Raw genomic sequence first — 14,620 nt, 5'->3', positions numbered from 1 at the left:
ATGGGTCTCAGGAAGAGTACAAACCTCAGATGCCCAATTAAGTTCTGCAGCCTGCATGCAAGCACTGAGCTGTCCATTTTCCTACCTCCTGGCAGGAACTGCATCCCAACAACTCCAGGATTCACTGCCATGTTCAGCAGTAAGCACTGAATTCTACCTGTTGCCTAATGCCAAGCCCTTGATTTGTAGTCAGGCCTTTTCCATCCAGTGGAGTGGCTGAGAGCCTGGGCTTAGTAATCAGGTTTGTCCACCAATCCCAGTTCCCTCAGCTGTGTAACCTTAGCAGAAATACTTATCCTGAGTCTCAGTGTCCTCATCTGTAACAAATAGATACAACTACCCTACAGATTCCTAAAGATTAAATGTGATCATGCACATTAGGTACTTAAGAGCCTGGCACAGGGGAGGCACTCACAAACCACTAGCTTTTGGTAGTCATCTCTGAAACAGAACAGAGCAGCTGCTCCTCCATTGTTCAAGACCTTAAACTCTTTTCACAGAGACAACGAGGGGATCATTGGAAATCAGAAGGCTACTTGCAAGGTGCAAGTTGAGGAAACTTTTATTTCAGAGGGAGATCGATTCCTAGGCAGCCCTCCAAGTAATCTGAAAACCAAAACTATGAGTCTCCTCAAGAAACTGAAGACATTATTCAGGGAGAATTAGTATAAGGTAAAGAAAATGATTGGGCAGGACATGCCTTGAACCAGGTCATTCCTTACACATGGAGCGATAGCAGCCTCTACTGGCAGCTCACGGTATCACTCAGGAAGAAGGAACTAGGATCTTCTGAAAGTAGGGAAAGAAGGCAGCTTAGGTCTGGGAAGAGCTAACTTTCCCATAATTCAGACTGAACACAAATAAAGCACCCACCCTAGCTCAGTAGGCAGAAGCCTCAGTCTTTCCACTATACTGGGGAAAAGATTCAGCTCAACTGGCATAAGGACACACAACAGGGTGGCCAGGTGTCCATGGAGGTGGGTGTCCGAGTGTGCACAAATGCAAGCATGAGTACGTCCCTAGCCACCAGAGCATTGCACCAGGGTCTGCGGCTTTAGAAAGAGGTCAAAGTACCTGTATTTTTAATAATTTCTTGACATGGTAAAAGAATTTTACATTACGATCCAAGGGTGGTAGGGTGAGGAGGAGGGGCAGTGGAACAATCCAACAAACAGAACGGGGAACTGAGAAACACATGGAGGGAAGGGGGAAGGGTTTTAGCTGGAAGGGATCTGGAGGGTGGGTGGGAGCACTGCCCAACTAAAATGCAGTTGGTTTGTTACTGAGTACTATTCGTGGGAAGACAGCATCCTGACTCCTTCTCTACAGAGTATCGGGAGTACAAATGATGCATCCCAGGTGGAAATATTATTGGGGGTTGGAAGACAGAGACAGGAAGAATAAGTCAGAAACAGACACTAAGAGTTACTGGCAGGCTGACTGCAGGTATCAACTCTCCAGCCATGGTAGAATAAAAGAGCTGGGGGCTGACGGGGATTAACACAAAAGTTGTTAACAGTTAAGTGGTATCTCTGGAAGATTCGAGAGACAGGAGGCAACTCTTCTACAGTTTTGACTTGCCCAGTGCATTTCCACATACACAAACGTGTATATGTATGTGTGTGCGTGCACATACACATACACACCAATGACTGCTTTCCCCAGAAGCCCAACACTATAAATAAGAGAAATATTTCCCAAAAGGAAAGCCCAACATGAGCAGCAGCGTCCAGACCTCATACTTGCAGACATCTTCACCCCAACTGACAACTGGCTGGGAAAAGGCAACCAGGAGTCAAGCTTTTGCAATAATGCCAAAAAGGGCTGAGTCAGAGAGGAATAGGCCTTCCCCAAGCCCTCTGCTTCTCATCTCTCTGTTCTCCACCAACTCACCCTGGGTACCAAGAGGCTACAGTATCAGGAGGAAGGACGGGCCCAGGACGTTTGTTTGGGTAGATGACAACTAAGACAACCATCACCTCCTGAAAGGTACATGACAGGGATTGTGGAGAGGGAGGGTATGTTAGCTAATGGAGTAGGAGTGTGTGTGTGCATGTCTGTATGGGTGTATACGTACATACACATACGTGCATGTGAAAACGCCCATTATAAAAACATCGGAAGGAGCTTGGGAATTGACTGAAGGCCTAACGTGTTTCTTGTCATGATCAAGATTCAAGGTGGGATGTACACAGATGCAAAGCCCGAAGTCATCACCAGGGCAACTGTGGAAGGATCCAATGCCCCACAGAGGAAAGAAACAGTAACCTCATGTGAGGAAGAGAAGTTCATCCCCCCACCACCCTAGTTCCTAAAAAACACCTAGCACTTTCCTTCCGGTTCCCTTCAGCTTTTAACCAACTAATTATCAAAAGGAAGAAAACATACAGCGCAAGACACAGGAGGGAGAGAGGAGGAGAGTGAAAACACAAGTATTTTTGTGCCAACATCCTGCACACACAAACCTGGAGTTCTCCAGAAATTACGACAGGTTGGGTGTGGGGTATTAGGGAAGGAAATAGAAGAGTTCCTGAGGCCTGAAAAAAGAGGTAAACACATCACAGAACTAGATGAGAGTTTCATTAGACTCTAACTAAAAACAGAGAGGTGTGATTACTATTTCCAGCCAGTTTCCCCATCACGATAGTCATGTAACAAACCAAGGCAATGTCGGTCTTGAGCCAGACTCACAGAGTCCCCTGGCCCTGGCCCTGGCCTCAGTACAGAGTCTCTGCATTGCTGCTCCGGGGCCGTTTGATCTTCTCGATATTTTTCAGGATCATGTCATGTAGAGTGACCTGGGAGAAGAAGGATCAGGGAAATCACATATCTGTACAACCCTTACCTCACCAAGAAAGTGACAGACCCCTCTACAAATCCCCAAGCAATCATCTGCATACAGTAAGCCCTTAATGTCACCAATAGGTTCTTAGTAACTGCGACTTTAAGCAGATGAGCAAATCAAGTACAGAAGGTCCTCAAATAACCTGGATTTAAATAACATCATTTTGTTACAATGTTAATTAAAAAAACTTGGTTTTGATATACATCATTTTTAAAGTCACAGTTTGTAAAAATCTATGGACAACATTAGGTGAGGACTTACTGTAATTTTTTTTTTTTTTTTTTTTTGAGACAGAGTCTTGCTCTGTCACCCAGGCTGGAGTGCAGCGGCACGATCTCGGTTCACTTCAAGCTTTGCCTCCCAGGTTCACTCCATTCTCCTGACTCAGCCTCCGAAGTAGCTGGGACTATAGGTGCCCGCCACCACGCCCAGCTAATTTTTTGTATTTTTAGTAGAGACGGGGTTTCACCGTGTTAGCCAGGATGGTCTCGATCTCCTGACCTCGTGAAATGCCCACCTCAGCCTCCCAAAGTGCTGGGATTACAGATGTGAGCTACTGTGCTCGGCCGACTTACTGTAATTTTAATCTCACTTGAGCCTGCATTCAGGGTGGCAGCACCACCTCTCTTATACTTCAACTGGGTGTAAATGGGTATTTCTGAGGCCCCAAGTGTCTAGTAGCAACTAACAGGTATTGTGCACTTAACATAGTAAGAATTGTACCAGGTTCTTCAATGTGTTATCTCACTTATTTTAAAATTGAATGAATTTTGTGAGTAGGTACTCTTCAGTTCTTTTCTTTTTTTTTTTTTTGAGACGGAGTTTCGCTCCTGTTGCCCAGGCTGGAGTGCAGTGGCACAATCCTGGCTCATTGCAACCTCCGCCTCTTAGATTCAAGCGATTCTCCTGCCTCAGCCTCCCAATTAGGTGGGATTACAGGGGTCCACCAACCATGCCCAGCTAATTTTTTGTATTTTCAGTAGAGATGGGGTTTCACCATGTTGGCCAGGCTGGTCTCAAACTCCTGACCTCATGTGATCTACCTGCCTCAGCCTCCCACAGTGCTGGCATTACAGGTGTGATCCACCACACCCGGCCTCTTCAGTCCCATTTTATTTTTTTAATTTTAATTTTTATTTGAGGCTGAGTTTCGTTCTTATTGCCCAGGCTGGAGTCCAGAGGCACAATCTCGGCTCACTGCAACCTCCGCCTCCCGGGTTCAAGCAATTCTCCTGCCTCAGCATCCCAAGTAGCTAGGATTACAGGCATGCGCCAATTTTTTTTTGTATTTTTAGTAAAGACAGGGTTTTTCCATGTTGGTCAGGCTGGTCTCGAACTCCTGACCTGAAGTGATATGTCCGCCTCGGCCTCCCAAAGTGCTGATATTACAGGCGTGAGCCACCACACCAGGCCTATTTTTATTTTTATTTTTTTTGAGACGGAGTTTCACTCTTGTTGCCCAGGCTGGAGTGCAATGGCACGCTCTTGGCTCACCGTAAACTCCACTTCCTGGGTTCAAGTGATTCTCCTGCCTCAGCCTCCCAAGTAGCTGGGATTACAGCCATGTGCCACCACGCCCAGCTAATTTTGTATTTTTAGTAGAGACAAGGTTTCACCATGTTGGTCAGGCTGGTCTCAAACTCCTGACCTCAGGTGATCCACCTGGCTTGGCCTCCTGAAGTGCTGGGATTACAGACATGAGCGACTGCACCCAGCCCAGTCCCATTTTATTTTTTTTTTTTATTTTATTTTTTTTTTTGAGACGGAGTCTCACGCTGTTGCCCAGGCTGGAGTGCAGTGGCGTGATCTCGGCTCACTGCAAGCTCCGCCTCCCGGGTTCCCGCCATTCTCCTGCCTCAGCCTCCTGAGTAGCTGGGACTACAGGCGCCCGCCACCGCGCCCGGCTAATTTTTTGTATTTTTAGTAGAGATGGGGTTTCACTGTGGTCTCGATCTCCTGACCTTGTGATCCGCCCGCCTCGGCCTCCCAAAGTGCTGGGATTACAGGCTTGAGCCACCGCGCCCGGCCCCAGTCCCATTTTAAAGAAGAAATTGAAGTTTGAGCTTAAACAATTTGCTCGAGATCACACAATACAGGTAGAGCCTGGTTGCAAACCTAAGTCTGTCTGACTCTAACACCGATATCTTAACCATACTGTACGGCACACCCCTCCTCTCAGGCAGAAAGAAGAGAGAAACCCCGCTAGAGGACTTCATGGTTCTCAACACTCAGTTGATGAACAGAATTTAGTCTACTAATTTTACCTCAGACCTTCATCTCAGCCCTTCAGAGAATTTCAAGAATACTCTCGACAGAACTAAGTGAAGCCACAGCAACTATACAAGGACTGAGGTTACTCACATATTGATTCCTCAGCTCTGATATGATGAGCCGAAGGCTGATATATTCTTTCTCATCAATCTCTGTCACGGTGCGGCGATAGTCCTCCTGCAAGGAGGGTAGAGGAAAAAGCTAGTCCCCAAGGCCCAACTGTTCCCAGATAGCTCCTTCCCAGTAACAGTCACTGTTCACTATCCTGCCACCTCCACCCTCAGGCCACAAACCACTTACTTACCACATGGGGATATTTAGCTATTTTAGAAACCAATTTGGCTCTTGTAATATAATATCTGAAAGGAGAGAGAAGAGGAGGAAGCTGCAGGAGACCCTTGATGGTGCCCACCACCTCATCAGCCCCCAATGCCTCGGCCAAGCCCAAGCAGCCCTACCTAGAAATCTGGTCCAGATAAGATGCAGCTTCACTCTCAACAGTTCTTAGCTCTGCAACTGTTTCCTCCTAAAACAAACAAACAACAGGTGCATCAAAAGCCACTTCCATGACATCCACAGCAGCCCCAAGGAGAAAGGAAAAAAAGCTAACGCAGGGGAGATGAGAGTATCTCCCAAGCCGCTCTTCCCAGTTCGTAATTCAAGTACATTACCTGAATGGACACCCCAAAGTTGTTTCCATCTTCTATCCTGGGAATCAGGAGCTGTACCCACATTTTGACCTGGAGGTCAAAACATATATGAGGACCTTTGCCTGAAGGCTGAAGCCATTAAGTACACAATTCAGACGGCTGGGGCCAGATGCCAGGAACACAGAAGCCAAAATACCTAGTCTGGCCAGGCACAGTGGCTCACACCGGTAATCCCAGCAATTTGGGAGCCTGAAGCGAGTGGATCACCTGAGGTCAGGAGTTCGAGACCAGCCTGGCTAGCCATGGCCAAAATGGTGAAACCCCATCTCTACTAAAAACACAACAAGTAGCCGGGTGTGTTAGCAGGCACCTGTAAACCCAGCTACTCAGGAGGCTGAGGCAGGAGAATCGCTTGAACCCAGGAGGCAGAGGTTGCAGTGAGCCGAGATGGCGCCACTGCACTCCAACCTGGGTGACGGAGCAAGACCCCATCTCAAAAAAAAAAAAAACCACAAAAAAATCTAGTCTGCCAATTCCCATACCACCCGTACATCCACTGTTTCTTGCACTTCACGGGGGGTACTTGGGGCCGGCCCATAGGTCACTAGCCTGTGCCTCACCGTGTTACATTTCTCAATCAACAGCCGGATCTCAGGTTTCACTTTCTCAATAATGTCCACCAGCTGCTGGTTGCTTTTCAGCATCCCATTGGGCATCACAAACACCTTGGTTCCTGGCAGAGATATGAAGGTCAAATGATCAGGGAAGAGGGAAGGACACAGCATCCCGTCTCTCTCTCATTTTTCCTATACCTATCAGATGCTATGACCTCTGCCTTTGTCACAATCCTACCAAGACACCACTATTAGAATCAACGAGAATGTGTGGAACAAAAGAACAACAGATGAGCATCTGAAACATGACAAAAGTCTTAAACCCTCTGTTTATTGGAAAACCAGGTTAAGAGCACTAAATAACAAGCATGTTTGGAGGAGCTGGGAATGCTACCTCTGGGAAGTGAGATCAGATCTTGCCTCCTGGTCGGGAGAACTAGATCCACCTGCTTCTCAGGGTTGCAAGTCAGGGGTGGGGTGAGGAGAGGTAAGGTAAGGGTGCCTCTTACCTTGGAAGGCTTCTTCACACTCATCCAACCTTCGCTTCTTATAAGTGGGCTAAGGATACAAAGAGGCAGGGATGAGCCTTCTTTTGACACCCACATGTCCATCACAAGATACCCTCCAAGCAAGTTTAATCCCTTCCTCAGCCTCATAGTTTGTGTTATTAATTTCTGCACAATTTCCTAAGTACACATAAAGCTTTAAGAAAAGGTTCTTGGGGCTGGGCGCGGTGGCTCAAGCCTGTAATCCCAGCACTTTGGGAGGCCGAGATGGGTGGATCACGAGGTCAGGAGATCGAGACCATCCTGGCTAACACGGTGAAACCCCGTCTCTACTACAAAATACAAAAAACTATCCGGGTGAGGTGGCGGGCGCCTGTAGTCTCAGCTACCCGGGAGGCTGAGGCAGGAGAATGGCGTAAACCCAGGAGGCGGAGCTTGCAGTGAGCTGAGATCCGGCTACTGCGCTCCAGCCTGGGCGACAGAGCGAGACTGTCTCAAAAAAACAAACAAACAAAAAAAAAAGGTTCTTGGGAGGCGAGGCGCGGTGGCTCATGCCTGTAATCCCAGCACTTTGGGAGGCCAAGGCACGTAGATTGCTTGAGCCCAGGAGCTCGAGACCAGCCTGGGCAACACAGGGAAACCCTGTCCCCACAAACAAATACAAAAACTAGCTGGACGTGATGGCACATGTGCCTGTAGTCCCAGCTACCTGGGAGGACGAGGTAGGAGGATCGCTTGAGTCGAGGAGTTTGAGGTTGCAGTGACCTGAGATTGTGCCACTGCACTCCAACCTGGGTGACAGAGTGAGACTCTGTCCCCCCTCAGAAAAAGAAAGAAAAGGTTCTTGCCACAAAGCAAATTATGCTGTAGTTGGGAAGACCAATCTTTCCAGAAATACAACATATTAAGTATTACAAGGAATAGGAAAAAAGAACCTATCAAAGCAGGGAAGATAATTAAGGGAATACGTACAAATCTTCTGGTTCCACAAAGGAACACATTATTCAGTCAACAACCATGCATTCAGCAATTGCTATGGACCAGGATCAACACTAGGTGCTGGGAATACAAAGATTAAGATAGTTCCTGCCGACCGACTACGGTGGCTCACGCCTGTAATCCCAGCACTTTGGGAGGCTGAGGCGGGTGGATCACCTGAGGTCAGGAGTTCGAGATCAGTCTGGACAACATGGTGAAACCCTGTCTCCACTAAAAATTTAAAAATTGGCTGGGCTTGGTGGCGCGCATCTGTAATCTCAGCTACATGGAGGCTGAGGTGGGAGAATCACTTGAAACCGGGAGGGGGAGGTTGCAGGAAGCTGAGATCGCGCAACTGCACCCCAGCCTAGGAAACAGAGTGAGACTGTCTCAAAAAAAAAAAAAAAAAAAAAAAAAGGTAGTTCTTGCCTTCCAGACGTACAAGTTCTGTCAATGAGGCGGTACTACAGACAACAATTCAGTATCATCAGTGTTATAGCAGCATGCGGACACATGACTGATAAGGACTAGCTGTTAAAGATGTACAGCAAAACAGCGATTGCAGTTACACAGCAAGAACTTCATATCCCATAACACTTATCAAGACACAGAAACAAAGTTAAGTCTTGTTCAGAACCATGGGAAAAACCAGGTAACCTGATGAAGCTAGTTCTCTCCTTTTTTTTTTTTTGAGACAGAGTCTCGCTCTGTTGCCCAGGCTGGAGTGCAGTGTCATTATCTCGGCTCACTATAAGCTCCGCCTCCTGGGTTCATGCCACTCTCCTGCCTCAGCCTCCCGAGTAGCTGGGACTACAGGCGCCCACAACCACGCCCAGCTAATTTTTTGTATTTTTAGTAGAGATGGGGTTTCACCATGTTAGCAAGGATGGTCTCCATCTCCTGACCTCGTGATCCAACCACCTGAGTCTCCCAAAGTGCTGGGATTACAGGTGTGAGCCACCGCGCCTGGCCAAAGCTAGTTCTCTTTTATTTGAAACTCACTCTAACACTGAGAGTAGCATTAGCACATTCACTTCACATCGTAAATGAAACTCAGGGTCTAAAAGGAATATACCGGAGGCCTCGTGCAGTGACTCATGCCTGTAATCCCAGCATTTTGGGAGGCTGAGGCGGGTGGATTACTTGAGCTCAGTGGTTTGAGACCAGCCTCGGCAACATGGTGAAACCCTGTCTCTACAAAAAATACAAAAATCAGCTGGGCATGGTGGCACACTCCTGTAGTATCAGCTACTTGGCGGGCTGAGGAGGGAGGGTCACTTAAGTTTGGGAGGTCCAGGCTGCAGTGAGCAGTGCTCACGCCACTACACTCCAGCTTGGGCAAAAAAAAGTGACGCCCTTTCTCAAAAATAAATAAATAAATAAGAAATAAAACAACTATACTAGAGTCATCATGTCTGTAACAGTCCTAGTTCCCAGATCCAAATCCCACTGTTGCCTCTGTACATCTTAAACTGACAAGGAAACAGAGGACAGAGGACCTACTGCTCAAGAACACAAAGATAAATATAGGACACTTACACCATCCAGTCCATCATGGCTATTGGTGAGAAGAATGGGGTCAGGGACTGGGAGATTCATGTCAGAGTGGATCTGAGTTAGGTCATGGATGTTTAAGATTGGTTCCTGAAAGACACCCACCCCAAAACATTAATCTTTTCAAGCTGAACAAAGAAGTATTTGATTGAAGAGCAAGAAATGAAAGCGCTTTTACAGTTTAAAAAAATAAAAAGAAGAATCAACACACAATTAGTTCCAGTTGACAGTAATACCAGGGCCAAAAAAATAGGGGAATTTGAGGAAAGAAAAGGGTCTCTCACCTTCAGAAAACTATCAAGTTCTAACAACTTCTTTGGGAAAAAATTTGCCACCAAGTCTTCTGCCTAAGGAGGAGGGAAAATACAGCTGAATTAATATCTGTGGGAAGGTCTCTCTCTCTCTCTCTACAGATATCTCCTCTTTGGGAAACTCTCAACCAACACTCATTTTTCTATTTATTTCACTCACCTCACTTGTGATGCGTTCCCTGAAAGAATCAACCTAAAATTAACAAAGAGAGCAATTCAGTACCTGGGGACAGAGGTAAGAGCAGGATAGAGAATCCCAAATCCAACTGTCTTTCCCTCACCTTGTAACTGTAATAAGAAGCTGAGAGGCCCCCAGACTGCAAATACTTTATTTTTTTGAGGATCCATTTTTCCATCTCAGGAGAAGAAAGCAGGGCTTTGAGGGCAGCACCTGCCTGTCTCCTCTCTCCTCTCCCCTCCCTCCCTCCTGTGTCTGAAGCTGTCTGAATTTGATAAGCAGACAAAAGACAGGTAGTTAGGAAAGATGTGAGCTCACAAACGTGCCAACCCCCACCCAGACCTGGCCTATGATACCAGGCAGGCCAGCCACCAAGGGCAGGGGCAGTGTCCAGGGACGTTGTTGGGCTGGGGGATTTCCAGCTGTCACTGGCCTAAAGCCCTGAGTCCAACACGTGTCCGCGGAGGTGTCCCCGGGACTCTCCATCATCAGACGCGGTACAGAAAGCCATCCTATATTTTCCCCTCCCGCGAAGCCGACCCCGGGAGTTGGGGGCTGGGCTGAGTTGAGCGGAAGCTCAGAGCTGGTATCCCCAGGGAGACAAAGACGACATGGGGAGTAGGAAGCCAGTCAGACTGCTGGGGGATCAAAGCGAGGGGCAAAAAGGCCGGACCGGTGCCGCTACCTTGAGCTTCACTTCCTGATCCACCTTCAGCAACGAGGCCATGGCCGGGCCGGGCCGTGTCCGATCCGCTGGACACCGGAGGCGCTGTGGACTCCAGGGAGGGGGCCGGAGGGACCTGAGAAATCTCGGCTGACCTCGGGACCCGGCCGCCCTCGCTGGCTCACTCACTGCTCGCTTGCTCCCTCCCTCCGTGCCGTCCGCCCGCCCGCCGGCAGCCTGCTGCCTGGTCGCTCTCTCGCTCGCCCTCCCGGCTTTCGCCGCTCACGCCGGAAACTGCGTCACAGCCAATCGCCGAGACTCCTGCGAGGCTGTGCACGTGCGCTGCGCAGCCGCGATGAGACTCGGGTTTGGATGCTCCTCCCGTTGGGTAGGGGTGAAGTAAAAAGGAGAGCTGTGGGGAATGGTGCGCTGAAAACTGAGCCTCCGAAAGACTCGGAAACGGTGCGACCCTCTCTGTTGGCCCGGAACTCGCCTTCACCGAAGGGACCTCAGTCGCTGCAGTCCCGGGGACAGCGCCGTCGCGCCCCAGTGACGTAGGCTCGGGGAAGTCGGGGACCCGGGTACTGGGTTCGGGGTGTAGTCCCTGATTCCCGCTGCCTCTGCCCGTTTGCCAGGCTCAAGTGTTTAGGCTAGAGCGAAAAACACAAGTGCGGTTGTACCAAGCTTTCCTGGTACATTTCCCTGCCAACTGACTGTCGTAAGCTTCCGGACCTCAAAGATCAACTACCTAATGGGCAAATTGATGCCCAGAGTAGGGCAAGACTTGTCCAAGGCGTTTCCAGTACATCCTGAGCCAGGACCCAGATCTCCTAACTTCTATGGCAGTGCTGTATCTATTTGCCTAATGGAAGCTTAAGACTATACCTCTTCATACACCCATTCATTCGATCTCTCTCTCGACATTGGATATTTCATTCAATAAAATGGGCCAGGGCACTGTCTCAGATTCTAGAAATATGTGAGTTACATATGTAGGTTGAAATCTTCTAGTAGCCACAATTAAAAAGTAAAAGAAACAAGTGAAAATTTTAGTCATATATTTAACCCAATTTATCCAAGTCCTTCAACATGTAATCAACATTAAAAAATCGAGATCTTATGCATTCTTTTCTCATACCAAGTCTTCAAAATCCAGTGCATATTTTACACTTAACTGCACATCTCAATAAGAAAATAACACATTTACAGTACAGTGCTCAGTAGCCACATGTGGCTGCTGGCTTCTGTATTGAACAGCACAGCTCTGGGAAATCAAAGGCAAACAAGATTCAAGGTTGCTGGTCCCATGGGGCATAATATTGGAAAAACACCAGAAAGTAAACTGACAAAGTAACTGCAAAATTTGATAAATATTAGGAAACAAGTGGATGACATAGAAAATACCAGAGATCTATTTTAGATCGAATGGCCAAGGAAGGCCTCTGAACAAGAGACAAGCTGCGATCTAAAGGACATAAAGGGGTTAGCATGGAAAGAGTGAGAAGAGCCTTGAGACGTATAAGTGCAGCAAATGCTCTAGGGAAGGAAAGAGACTGTCTTGAAGACAAAGACTGGTGAGCTGGGGGTGAGGAGGGTTGTTAGTAAACAATCTAGATTAAGTGCAAAAAGAGGTCATCAGATTTATATTTTGGGGTCGCTCTTGCTGTTGAACATTTATCCTAGACTGGCCTCTCTACTAAGTGCTAGGAGAATGAAGGGAATACACAATTAAATGGAGTAAAGCACAAAAGACTGACTATGGCCTTTGGAATCAGACCTGTGCCTCAAATCCCACCTCAGCTCCTTACTAACTGGAATCTTGGGCAAATTATTGAAATCCTGAGTCAATTCCCTCATCTGTAAAATGGAATTTTAATAATTAGTAATAAATAATAGTATGTAATATTGTAGTGTTGTGAATATTGGAAATAATATATGTAAAACAATTAGCACAGTGCTTAGATACAAAATAAATAGTAGCCACTGTCAGATAAGTAACTGATCTGTTAACGCTTAGCATGAAGAGGTTAGTCCTTAAATTACAGTAATTATTTTCATTCCTGCTTTCAAGCTCAAAGTACTTTTCAGCTTATAGAAGGCCACATATAACATAGCTCATACTATCCATCTTGCTCATAAACATCTAACAGTTTTCCCCCTTTCACCTCTGTTTTCTGTTAACACATTTCCCCGGGAACTGTTGAGATCCGATTTGAAACTTCAGGAATTATTTCCCACATTAACTCCATCCTATTTTAAGTATGCCACTATTCTGTATTTCTTTCAGAATTTATAACATAAACTGGAAAACTTAATATGTTTGTGTCTGTTAAAATATGCTTTGTTCTCAAATAATTATGTTTTGTCTCCTTCAAGTAGGTTATAAGACAGATACACATTCTCTTTATTTCCCTTCCTCCTCCCCATCCAAGTGTTTTATATAATACTCTATTCATTCATTTGTTTATTCAGTGAACAACTGGAGGGTACCACTACATTTAACAATAACTATTCATTTCTGGGTGCTTACAAGTCACATGTGATCACTGATGACTGGTCTAATTTTAAATTCATGTCCCGAAATCTCATATGAGTGCACAACACTGCCTGAGCTCCTACTACATGCTCCTGACGAGTTTGCTCTCCCCCTCCCAATGACTGTCATACTTTCTCATCTCCCTGAACCTCCAGTATTCCTTCTCTCCCACCTCCAACTTAGGTCTGGGCTCATTCTTTATTGAGAAAACAGAAGCAAATGAGAACTTCCTCATCATCTCACCACCAAATCTGCCAATCTGCAAAATACTTTCTGCCTTTCCTCTTTCATTGAAGGAAACATACCTGTTCCCATCTCTTCCTTTTGTTCCTTGGATTCCATCCCCTTTCACTTTCTCAATGTCTGTGCCCATGATTAGCCCCTCGTTTTCCTACATCACATTTCTCCTCTGCTGGGTCATTTCCAGACATGACCAATATCCCCTATCTTGAGTAAACTCCCCCCGCCAAATCCAGGTTCCTCTGTAGCTATTACTCCCTTTCTGTGCTCTCTTTCCTGGCAAGACTTCTTGAATTATTTATTGTCTCTTACTCTACTTCCTCATGCCCCCTTTACTCCAGTCCACTCTAATCAGACTTCTCAACCCCACTTTCTCAATGATACAATTTTTGTTAGGTTACCAGTGACTTCCATGTTGACAGTACCAGTGGTCGGTCACCTCTCATCTTATTTGAACCTCTCAGTAGTACTCAACATCTTAGCCACTCCCCTTCTTAAAATACACACAGCAACCTGTTCTGATCTTTCTCCAGCCTCAACAGTGATTCCCCATTTCCTTTGCTGGCTCTTCCTCCTCTGCTCCACTTCTTAATGGTGGCATGCTTCAGGAGACTTATGTCGTTTATTCTCTACTTACACTTTCTCCCTAAGAGGATCGATGCATGTTCATAGCTTTAAGTATCATCTGTATGCGGCTGGGCACAGTGGCTCATGCCTGTAATCCCAGCACTTTGGGAGGCCAAGGCAGGCAGATCACCTGAGGTCGGGAGTTCGAGACTAGCCTGAACATGGAGAAACCCCGTTTCTACTAAAAATACAAAATTAGCCGGCACGATGGCACATGCCTTGTAATCCCAGCTACTCGGGAGGCTGAGGCAGGAGAATCACTTGAACCTGGAAGGTGGAGGTTGTAGTAAGCAAAGATCGCGCCATGCACTCCAGCCTGGGCAACAAGAGCGAAACTCTGTCTCAAAAAAACAAAAAAAATCATCTGTATGCTGATTTGAGGGCCCCAGGTTCGTATCTCCCATCTGACATCTTCACTGAGTTCCAACCATCTATTTGATGTTTCTACTTGGAAACCTAATGAGCATATCAAACTTAACATGGCCAAACCAGAATTTTTGATTCTCCCACACACCTGTTATTTTCCTATTCTTCTCCATCTCAGTAATTGACATAACTGTTCACCCAGTTGTTCAAACCAAAAACCTAACAGTCAATCTTGATTCCTCTCTTTCCCTCATGTTTCCACATTCAATCCATCAGCAGG

The 14,620-nt window shown here is 46.7% G+C and overlaps 1 protein-coding gene across 4 annotated transcripts; it reads right to left on the bottom strand.

Annotated features, from left to right (window-relative positions):
- Positions 1 to 1,053: 1,053 nt before the first annotated feature.
- PSME3 (proteasome activator subunit 3) lies at positions 1,054 to 10,848 on the bottom strand. Of its 4 annotated transcripts, none has more exons than XM_045374783.3 (11): positions 10,593 to 10,848; positions 9,890 to 9,922; positions 9,703 to 9,765; positions 9,404 to 9,508; positions 6,890 to 6,938; positions 6,387 to 6,499; positions 5,788 to 5,856; positions 5,575 to 5,642; positions 5,421 to 5,475; positions 5,207 to 5,293; positions 1,054 to 2,798 (listed from the first exon to the last, which is right to left on the bottom strand). In XM_045374783.3, exons 1-11 carry the CDS (start codon positions 10,632 to 10,634, stop codon positions 2,718 to 2,720), a joined length of 765 nt encoding a protein of 254 aa, XP_045230718.1. In that variant the 5' UTR covers positions 10,635 to 10,848; the 3' UTR covers positions 1,054 to 2,717. The 4 variants fall into 4 exon arrangements, with proteins under 4 accessions (XP_045230718.1, XP_065387691.1, XP_045230719.1 ...); XM_065531619.2 differs by lacking the exon at positions 10,593 to 10,848 and adding an exon at positions 10,011 to 10,169; XM_045374784.3 differs by lacking the exon at positions 5,788 to 5,856.
- Positions 10,849 to 14,620: the final 3,772 nt, after the last annotated feature.

Source organism: Macaca fascicularis, chromosome 16 (genome assembly GCF_037993035.2).
Source record: "Macaca fascicularis isolate 582-1 chromosome 16, T2T-MFA8v1.1".
Lineage (NCBI taxonomy): Eukaryota > Metazoa > Chordata > Mammalia > Primates > Cercopithecidae > Macaca > Macaca fascicularis.
This window is presented reverse-complemented; position numbering and strand designations above follow the sequence as displayed.

What these genes read in the sequence shown, in the direction of transcription:
- PSME3 (XM_065531619.2), bottom strand. Translation starts at nt 10,085, where the DNA reads ATGGAAAAATGGATCCTCAAAAAAATAAAGTATTTGCAGTCTGGGGGC. An exon ending in GCCATGATGGACTGGATGGT is followed by an intron (nt 6,939 to 9,403) that starts GTAAGTGTCCTA and finishes TTGTATCCTTAG; the next exon opens with CCCACTTATAAGAAGCGAAG. An exon ending in GTGTGAAGAAGCCTTCCAAG is followed by an intron (nt 6,500 to 6,889) that starts GTAAGAGGCACC and finishes TATCTCTGCCAG; the next exon opens with GAACCAAGGTGTTTGTGATG.